The sequence below is a fragment of the Miscanthus floridulus genome, chromosome 3 (assembly GCF_019320115.1).
Source record: "Miscanthus floridulus cultivar M001 chromosome 3, ASM1932011v1, whole genome shotgun sequence".
In the NCBI taxonomy this organism is placed as follows: Eukaryota; Viridiplantae; Streptophyta; class Magnoliopsida; order Poales; family Poaceae; genus Miscanthus; species Miscanthus floridulus.
Genome location: NC_089582.1, coordinates 39,720,826 through 39,731,641, shown reverse-complemented (window position 1 = coordinate 39,731,641; position 10,816 = coordinate 39,720,826). Strand labels below are relative to the sequence as shown.

The 10,816-nt window shown below is 42.8% G+C and overlaps 1 protein-coding gene across 1 annotated transcript; it reads right to left on the bottom strand.

Moving 5' to 3' along the window:
* Nucleotides 1-1,687: 1,687 nt before the first annotated feature.
* Nucleotides 1,688-10,280, bottom strand: LOC136541590 (heterogeneous nuclear ribonucleoprotein 1-like). Its single transcript, XM_066533534.1, has 4 exons — nucleotides 10,082-10,280; nucleotides 9,568-9,839; nucleotides 8,278-9,445; nucleotides 1,688-2,189 (listed from the first exon to the last, which is right to left on the bottom strand). Exons 2-3 carry the CDS (start codon nucleotides 9,796-9,798, stop codon nucleotides 8,336-8,338), a joined length of 1,341 nt encoding a protein of 446 aa, XP_066389631.1. The 5' UTR covers nucleotides 9,799-9,839; nucleotides 10,082-10,280; the 3' UTR covers nucleotides 1,688-2,189; nucleotides 8,278-8,335.
* Nucleotides 10,281-10,816: the final 536 nt, after the last annotated feature.

Below are 10,816 nucleotides of genomic sequence, written 5' to 3'. Positions count from 1 at the left end.
ATGTCGGAGACACATTATTGCATGCATGTAAAAGATACCAGAGACCCAAACGAAGTGAAAGCAAATCATGCTCAGCAAGGTACACAAGATCAAGAACGCAACTTCTCTTCCTTGGCTGGTCAAAGGCCCTCTTTAGTAGAGCTCTAACCGGCTCCGCCAACTCATCACATAACGGCACTATTTGCTACTGTAACACAAATCTTTTTTTCTACCTGCGGTTGAAAATGAATTATAAAATGTAGGGTCTGTCTATCCATGGGGCGAGTGATTTTGGGAGCCGTGACACTCTAGTGTTGGACGGCGCCCCAACACCCGATTGGTAACAGATAAAAAATCGAGTGATTCTTGTCCATACAACACTTGATTTTCATGACCCTTGGATCTAGATCAAGTAAACAAAAAAAACTATCCAAACAACACAAAAAACAACCAGATTATTTTTATGTAAGTCAAATTGAAAAATATCAAAGGAGAACCAAATAAAACATACAAAAAATAAATAAAAAACTAAAAAATAGATAGATTATTTTCATGGAAGCCAAATTGAAAATTTTCAAAGAGGAACCAAATAAAACATACAAAAAATCAGAAAAAGCCAAAAAAAAGATCAGATAATAGTTTGAGTAATTCTGACTATTCTTATTTACGAATAATCAATTTACATCAGTTGAACACAGAACTTACAACCAAACAGAAGTAGTAAAATATAGTTCAATAACATGTAATCTGCTTTTATTAAAAGAATGAATATACATACAATATATAGCTAGAGGCTAGGTGATTTGATGGGGCAACATGTCCCTTCACCTGCAAAGCAACAGGCAACTGCACCTGCAGTTGCGTCTCCATCGGCTGCAGTTGTGTCCCATGGGCCGCAGGCGCGTGGTCCCGAGCAGCGCCACCGCGACTCACCGATGCCACAGCGCAGGATCGACGGGCAGAACAAAAGAAAAGAAAGATAGACGGCGGAGATCAAAAGACATGAATCGGACGGCCCACAAATTCGAGTGACAGGAGGCAAAAAAATCATACAGATTTAGCGAAAATGTAAGGAGTCGGTGAAGTAAAAAGAAAAAAGTACTCACGATTTCACTGGTTCCTTGTCGCTACAGTTAACGTTATTGAGCCGAAGCTGGTGAGAACTAAGGCCCCCTTTGACAGGGCTCTTGGAGGTTCTGGCTCCTGACTGTAGCAGCCTGTCGGCCGACCAGCAGCCGATAGGTGACACTGTAGCAGCCGACAGTGATATGCGCAGTGATCGTCAGGCGAAGAGCCATGCCAAAGGGGCCTAAGAACTTCACCAAACAAAACAAGGGACCAGCATTATCATTGTTTGGATCCCAGCCATAATTTGGCTTTGTCCCGGCAGTCGTGCCAGCCTGCAGTTTAACAATTTGGGGCGGCCGTTTCAGCCGCCGAATTTTAGCCCACGGCGCGCGAGGACATGTAAACACGCCCCAAGTCACACAGGTGCCACCGTCAATGTTCACATCCACATGGAGCAAAAAGTCATTTTACAAGTTTCTTCCGAAATACGATGACTTGATGAGAAGCTGAAATTAAACCTCAGTGTCAACTTCACAGGAATGCTTTTTAGCAACAATAACATACATATGCCAAATAGTCAGATCCAGTTATGTACAGCAGCAAAAATAAATAAATCATACCACATGAAGGAGAGAAAACACCACTGCATGCATAATTCATGACCAAGTCAGCAAAATCCCCAGAGTGAAAACAAATGGTTCAAACCGGATCAAAAAACACACAGGCTAATGTATAATACAGCATCCCTTTGGTTGGTATACATGTTCATCCGTATACAGACATTTTTTCCAGCTTATGTTGGAACATGGACTTCTAAATATGTGCCGCAATAATTACTACTTCTCATTCAAAAACCAAAAGGCCTCACCACGCGTACGAATCAAAACTAAAACATGACCCCAAAAAAAGGCATTCACAAAATGTTTCTGTATCCACTCCCTCCTCTAGCAGCTCCTCCACCTCTAGCATGTTGGTGTTCGCAAACCACACCGCTGGTTAGCTAGACAAAACTAACCTGTATATTAATCTGACAATCACCGATTCACACTCATGCACCTGGACTGGATGCCTGGCTGAATGGGTGCTTCATCTACCCCAAGTCATATATGGAATATAGTAATACTCTCCCTAGGAAGTGATACCTGCAAAAGGAGCCATCGTATCATTGTTAGAACTTGAATTTTTATTTGTCCTCAGATCCAAACAAACTAAATTCATTTTTTAAAATAAAGAAACAAAAATCATATATATAGTTCAGTATCTGATACCAGGAAAAGAAGGGTACTACATAGGAAAAGTTGACGTTCAGGATGGACTACAGCTCGTATGAAAAGCAGGCCTTGCTTACACCATAATGATATTGGCACTGACCAGATGTTCCTTGCATGAAAATTCTGCTCTTCTAATTTAAATCTATATCATACATTTCTAGAAAAATAACTGAGCAGATGACTAAAGTCTCAGTGAACATAGTACTGAGATAATCTTTCTCAACAAAAAAAAAATGACGTTCCAGCAGTATCTCTCATTCTCTCTGGTGTATCAACTCTGCTGGTCAATACTGGCCAAGTATGATAACAACAACAACAACAACAACAACAACAACAAAAACAACGTAGCCTTTCAGTCCCAAGCAAATTGAGGTAGGCTAGAGTTGAAACCCACCGAGAGCCCCAAGTCACGGTTCAGACACTTCAATAGCTGCTTTTAAATACTCCTATTCAAACATAGATCTCTAGGTATATCACAAGCTTTTAAATATCTTTTTATTGTCTCCCCCATGTCAATTTCGGTCTTCCTCTACCTCCCATCATATTATTAACTTGGCTTACGACTTCACAATGCACTAGTGCCTCCGGAGGTCTCCTTTGGACATGGCCAAACCACCTCAACCGATGTTGGACAAGCTTTTCTTCAATTGGTGCTACCTCTAGACGATCACGTATATCATCGTTCTGGACTCGGTCCATTCTTGTGTGACCACAAATCCATCGCAACATACACATTTCTGCAACACTCAGTTGTTGAACATGTCGATTCTTTGTAGGCCAACATTCTGCTCCATACAACATAGCCGGTCTAATCACCGTTCTATAGAACTTACCTTTTAGCTTTTGTGATACTCTCTTGTCACAGAGAATGCCAGAAGCTTGTTGCCACTTGGTCCACCCTGCTTTGATTCTATGGCTAACGTCCGCGTTAATATCTCCATCTCTCTGTAACATCGATCCCAGATACCGAAAGGTATCCTTCTTAGGCACTACTTGACCTTCCAAACTCACATCTCTCTCCTCTTGTACAACTCCGTCAAAATCGCATCTCCATCTCATGTATTCGGTTTTAGTTCTGCTCAATCGAAAATCTTTAGACTCAAGGATCTACCGCCATAACTCTAGTTTCCTATTTACTCCCGCCTGGCTTTCGTCCATTAACACTACATCATCAGCGAACAACATACACCGAGGGATATCCCCTTGTATGTTTCTAGTAACCTCATCCATTACCAAAGCAAAGAGATACGAGCTTAAGGCTGACCCTTGATGAAGTCCAATTTTAATCGGAAGTAATCTGTGTTACCATCGTTTATTCGAACACTAGTCACAACATTGTTGTACATGTCCTTGATGAGGGTCACGTACTTTGATAGGACTTTATGTTTGTCCAAAGATCACCACATAACATTTCTTGGTATCTTGTCATAAGCCTTCTCCAAGTCAATGAAAACCAAGTGGAGGTCCTTCTTCTGCTCTCTAAACCGCTCCATAACCTGTCTTATTAAGAAGATTGCTTCTGTGGTTGACCTTCTGGGCATGAAACCAAATTGGTTTGTTGATATCTGTGTCGTTCCTCGCAGGCGCTGCTCGATGACTCTCTCCCATAACTTCATAGCGTGGCTCATCAACTTAATTCTCCGATAATTAGTACAACTTCGGATATCTCCCTTGTTCTTGTAGATTGGTACCAATATACTTCTTCTCCACTCCTCAGGCATCTTGTTCGATCGAAAGATATTATTGAACATCTTGGTTAGCCAAACTATAGCTATATCCCCGAGACATCTCCACACCTTGATTGGGATACCATCAAGGCCCATCGCTTTGCCCCTTTCATCCTTTTCAATGCTTCTCTGACCTCCGATTCTTGAATCCTCCGCACAAAGCGCCTGTTAGTGTCATCAAACGAGTCGTCCAGCTGAACGGTGGTGTTCTCGTTCTCACCATTGAACAATTTATCAAAATACTCTTGCCATCTATGTCTGATCTCATCCTCCTTCACCAAGAGCTACTCCCTCTCATCCTTTATGCACTTGACTTGGTTGAAGTCCCTTGTCTTCCTATCGCGAGCCCTAGCCATCCTATAAATGTCCTTCTCTCCTTCCTTTGTACTCAAACATCGGTAAAGGTCCTTATAGGCCCGCCCCTTTGCCTCACTCACCGCTCGTTTTGCAGTCTTCTTTGCCACCTTGTACTTCTCTATGTTGTTTGCATACCTGTCATGATACAAGCGAATATAGCACTCCTTCTTTTCCTTAATAGCCTTTTGCACATCTTCATTCCACCACCAAGTGTCTTTCGAGTCGCATCCGCTCCCTTTGGTCACTCCAAGCACCTCTGAAGCAACCTTCTGAACACATGTTGCCATCTTCTCCTACATGTTGTTTGCATCGCCTTTATCCCAAGTATGATAACTACAGCAAATTTCTCATTTTAAGTTGCAGCATTGACATTACATGATACACCGTAATGAATTTGTACTGACCAGATGATTCATGAAAATGGACTGCCCATCCTAATTAGAATCTATCTTACATCTCTAGAACTGTTGAGCAAGATGACTCAAGTCTCAGTGAACCAACTACTACGATCGTCTTTTCAAGAGAAATAAAGATCTTATAGCATCACGCTTCCTTGTGTATCATTCAAATTTGACTCTGTTTTCAGTTCAGTTTTAGCCAGGTATAATAATAGCTAGACACAGCAAAATTCCCATTTTAACTTGCAACTGATTGTTTTTTTTTTTTTTGTTTTTAAAACGATATCTACAAGTTCTATTAAACTTCATCTTACTCCCTTTGTCCCTAAATGTTTGTCGCCACGATTTACGTGCCGATAACTTACTCGATTTATAGAAAATGTGTGCAACATTTCTATCTTCAAATAAATTTATTAAAAAACTAGATTCAAATATCTATCCAATGAGACTAATTATGTATCATAAATATTAATATTTTTTAATATATATTTAGTCAAAGTTGTTTCTCGGGAAGCGAAAACAACAGACATTTAGGGACGGAGGGAGTACTAGTTTATAGACAGAATTGGCACAATGCCAGAATGTTAAACATAATAATCAACAAAACAAATCTCCAGAAATCTAATTGAGTAGATGTAGGAAACGCAAATGCTATCAGCTTCAGCTATTCATAGTAGCTTTTCAACACTAATTTTCTGCAATTCTGCTCTAGTTTGAATGTTTAGGTGAAATAGCATGTACCGACTTGTCTAAACATTTGTTTCAATATTTCAATTAGTATTAGGATTTTCGAGTATGACAAATAGATGCTTTGCCCTCAATTCCTGCATCTTGATGAACAAGTAGTCAAGTACACAGAATAGACAAACAACTGACTCTATTGTACAATATAAGAACAACGCTGGGAATTTTACAGTTGTCAAGCAAAAAGAGATATGCTTGAACTTAGAATAACAGATTTAATGAACCCACAATTTGGTGGAACTACTTATGCTTAACTGATGCAATAAAAACGATACACTAAAAATCTCACAAAAAGATGGGCAAAAACAATGAAGTGGCCCTTATTTCAGGAATCCTAGCCATGGCTAACCAACGTCCACTTTATGTCATTAAGGTGCGTGTTTAGACTTGAGCAAAAGAAACTTGAAATACTAAACATCCATTATAAGACATAATCAGTAACTAAGACGTTTCCCATTTCATTGTGTATAAAACAACGGAAAGAAAGAAATGGAACAGATGTCCAGAAAGCAGCATAATGTTTGGTTTTGTGGTGTTTTAGTCCAATGGTGAATATCAGATCCTCCCTTATCTCTAAGCTTCTTTTAAAACTTGCTATGCATAGACATCTGTAAATATATAAACTTTCAGCTCAGGTAACTAGACAGACTAGTAAAAACTATCGTAAACCAGCTATAAATTGGTGCAAAAGTTGACTGGCTGGTCTCCACTTGGTTCCTACTCCTTCCATTCCAAATTGTAAGTCATTTTGGCTTTTCTACATACATAGTTTCTACTATGTATCCAGACATAATGTATATCTAGGTGCATAGCAAAAGCTATGTACCTAGAAAAGCCAGAATGATTTTCAATTTGCAATGGAGAGAGTACTAGTTTTATAAATTTTCATAGTAACTAATTACAAGTATTTATATGTGTAAGAAAATTATGAACATGACAAGTGTTGCAGTTTTGCTTGATGCAGAGCTCTACTCAGCAATCAAGAACGCATCCTACAAAGTTCTAGATTATGCGTACCATAGTTGTAAGATTAAGACTTAAGTGTATTTGTAATAAAGATATGCAGTATGCTAAACTACATTAACAAATGGCCATGTTATGAAAGTTTAAAGCTAAGTAGACCATGTTATGAAAGTTTAAAGCTAAGTAGACCATGTTATCAAAGTTTAAAGCCAAGTAGACCATGTTATGAAAGTTTAAAGCTAAGTAGACCATGATATGAAAGTTTAAAGCTAAGAAGACCATGTTATGCCATGATAGATTTTACAAAAGCAGAGGCATTTTCCTTATCTCAAATCTCAATTTTGTCAAGTTTCCTGATGACTATTTTACTTCTTCAAACAGCATGAAAGCCAATGTGAAAAATATAATAACATAGGAAACAAGAGCACAGAACAATCCTTGAAGAAAAGCCCAAAGTTTCAATTTCTTTTTGGACCATGGTGCAAACTCCTAATCATTAATTGATAATGTTACCCAAGGTGCAACATATTTGGATAAAATCATTTGCCCTCACCTATACAGTATCAACCTTCACATATATACATGATGCTGTTAAGAAAATCTGATGGTATATCCCTCTTTTTTCATAATCTTTTAATCTGTTTTATGTTAATACACTACCTAGTCGTTCAGGCACAGCACTACACATTTCCAACAGTGTACTGAACACAATGCTGCAAAACTATAATTGTAGCAAAATTCAGCTCTCGGCAGGAACCAGTTGGCCAAGAGAAATTCCCGTCCAGTGTGTCAAATATTGTCGAATATATCCAGAGTTTGACCAGAATGTTGAAAACATCATACACAAATTGCTTCCTAATCTCTTTGATTTACTCAGCACAATGTTGAATGAATTTGGCACGAGAACTATATCAAGGCAAATATCGATGCAGATGGTTTTGAAGAGAGTCAAGAGACAATGCCAGTGTTCATACTAGAATTGTTCATCATCATTCAAAGCTGCAGGGGCTCCTTAGGTTGAAGGGACTGGCAGGTAACATCCTGCTCGGGAATGGAGCCAGATTGTTCAGTTCCTAGCACTCTGATAATCATGTGGCTAGAAGTCCATTTCCAGTCGAATATCCTATCCCAATCTCACCAAATAAAGGGCAAGAAGCTTGTACAGTGCTTCCTCTACAGTTAAAGTGAACAATGCAACGCAACTCTAAATGCAAGGGCCAATAGACCTGTGACTTCAAATAGTTTGATTACAATTCAGCTCTACAGTCTACTCCTATTAATCTTCTTTGCGCAAGTTAAAACTCTACTGAAGAAAGCAAGAAAATGCTTAGAAAATACAAATAAAATCAAATATTCTATTTGAATATCTGGAAACAATACCATGACAAATTCACTATGCTGCAAGTAATAATCTAACTGAAGATGCACATGTCACGTTCATATGAGTACAAGTCCACGAAGTGTTTTATAAATGTACTGATTATCCATTGTCAAGTTCTATAAATGTCATAGGAGTACAGGACGTCAAAACTATATGATTTCTCTTTTTATTTTGTTATGGAAGAAACCACTACATCAGTCAGCCAACACGTAACAAAACTCAAGCTTTAATTAGCACAGACTAACTAATATGTTATGGGTCCAGTACTCAAGTTACTTGAATTATAAATGGAATTTAGAGGAGCCCACAACAAAGGCAGTGCCATGAAACTTGTATTCAGATTGAATAGATGCAAAAATTCAGACAAAAATGTTGAAATGAAAACTGACCTCTGCTTGGCTGATTGTTGTTAACAGGATAGTTGCCCATGTGACTTGCTGACATGTCTCATTTGATAGTTGGATCAACATTTCCAATATCATGACCAAAAGAAGGCATGTCAACCTCAGATGATGCGAACCTCCAGGCTGTGCCACCATAAATAGAGCTGCTCCCATATGTATCTGGGTTGTTTACTTCATATGTATTGCCTGATGCAGAAAAAGGCTCACCGATTGTACCAGTTGAGTTGCTCCTCCCATAGCTGCCAGAAGGCAAACCAAAGCTATTATCTCCAGCTCCACGACCAAGGTTCCCTGATCCAAGACTTGAAATGCTGCCCATCCCATGAGCAGAAGGGAGACCTCCCCAACTGTCACCGGTAATACCGACTTGGCCCCCATTTCCAGGTGAAGCAAAAGCACTCATGTTTGTAGGATTGCTCGGGTAGTTTAGACTCCCATTACCCCAAACATTCCTAGACATGGAACTCAACATTGATCCTGGAACATCGTTAAGACCAAGGTACCCCATAGGGCTACCCAACCTGTTCGAACTTGCATTGAAGTACGAACCCATTTGCCTCCCGTTGGAGTTGCTGATGAAACCAGAGCTTGCACCGAATGTTCCACTCATCCCGCCTTCAACATTCATGCCCATCCCATAACCTGGGCCAAAGGAAGAGAACCCATTCCGTGCACCTGAAAGCAAGCCATACCTTCCATCCACCCTCATACCATAACCTCCTATGGGGTTGGGGTTGTAACCCTGGTTGAAGCCGTTGAGGAAGCTATGAACCCTGTTCCCCACTCCCACAGGCGAGCGCACGACAGGTCCAGGGGACTGCTCCTTTGGAACAGCCCTCTTGACCTCGACCATCTTACCATTGAGCTCATGGAAGCTCTTGTGCAGGGCTTTGTCCACGGCGTCTTCCGAATCGTAGGTGATGAATCCAAATCCCCTCGGCCTCTGCGTGTTGTGGTCGTACATCACAACCACATCGGTGATGACGCCAAACTGCTCAAAGTACCTTCTGAAGTCGGCCTCCGTGACGTTCGAGGGCAGGCCTCCGACAAAGATCTTCCTGGTGCGTCCCGGTCCAGGCGACCCTATGCTGCTGGCGTTGCTCTTGCTCACGATACTGTGGTCGTCCCTGGGAACAGCCTTCTTCGCTTCCACCTGAACCGAAACGGGACAGGACAATTCAGCTATCAATCAACAGGGTAAACAAACAAACACAAGGCCGAAGCTTTATTACAGCAGAATTGGGGCGGCCCCGAGAGGGAAGGGAAGAGTACTACCATTCGTCCGTCGATCATGTGCTTGTCCATGGTGACGCGCTCGGCGACGGCGGCGTCGGCGAACACGACGAAGCCGAAGCCGCGGGCGCGGCCCGTGCTGCGATCCCGCATGATGACGGCCTCGGTGACCTCGCCGAAGCGGCCGAAGTACTCGCGGAGGCGGTCCTCGCTCGTCTCCCACGAGATGCCGCCGACGAAGAGCTTCCCGTAGTCGGCGGCGGCGGCCTCCATCGCTCCCGCCTCCCGTGCCCTCCCCTCCTCTCCTCTCCCCCCTGCAACCAACCACCACAGACGACGCATCGTCACCACGTCATCGACCAGGAAGGAAGGAACGCCGGTACTTATCCACATTCCCCCGCCGCGCGCGGCCGGATCCTAGCTGGGCGCGACGCGGCGATCGCGGAATTACGCACGGGGCGGGCGAGATCCGTACCAGATCCGGCCGGCCCCGGCGCGATCCGGCAGAGTGGCGCCGATCGGCGTACGAAGAGCAGAAGGGGGTCGGGACGCTTACCGGTGGGTCCGCTGCGGCGGCGGCGGTGGCGAGGAGGGATCCGTCAGCAATCGGAGGACGCAGGGTGAAGAAGAGGCGGGCGGAGCAGAGGAGGGAGGAGGAGGAGGAGGCGGAGGAAGCGTGGTGCGGTGCGGCGGAGGAATGATTGAATTCGGAGAGGAGATTGTTCTGGTTTTTTACATGTTGGGGGAGTGGCGGAGGGATCTCGCTCGCTCTTTGGGAAATTTGCCATTGAAAAATCACCGTATCCGTCCAAACTCCATAAAATACCACTCAAATAACGCAACGTGTCACCTGAATATAGCATTATGTAATGTTTGAAACAAGAGGCTTTTACATATATATCATTAAAAAAATTTGTAATTACACATAAATCATTAAAAAAATTGACCGCACACGAGTGTCATCGTTCTGAACTTCTTTGCTCTCCAAACTATTTCATTGGTGTTTTGTTCGTTTTTCACCGTTTGGGGAGTTCTAACAAGTGGGTCAGGTCAGTAAAAACATCCATAATACTCCTCTCATCCCTATCCTCTCTCTCAAACTCTCTTCTCGTACGTGCGGGGCGGAGCTCGCCTGCGCCCGCAGCGGCTGGCCGGGGTCAAGGTCGCCCGCGCGCGCCCACGACAGTCGGGGCAGAGCTCGCCCGTGCTTGCCGAGGCTGGGGCTAGGCTGGGCGGCCGTGCGGAGCAGCGGCGCCGAGGCGGTCACCGTGACCGCGAGCTCGCGCGCGTT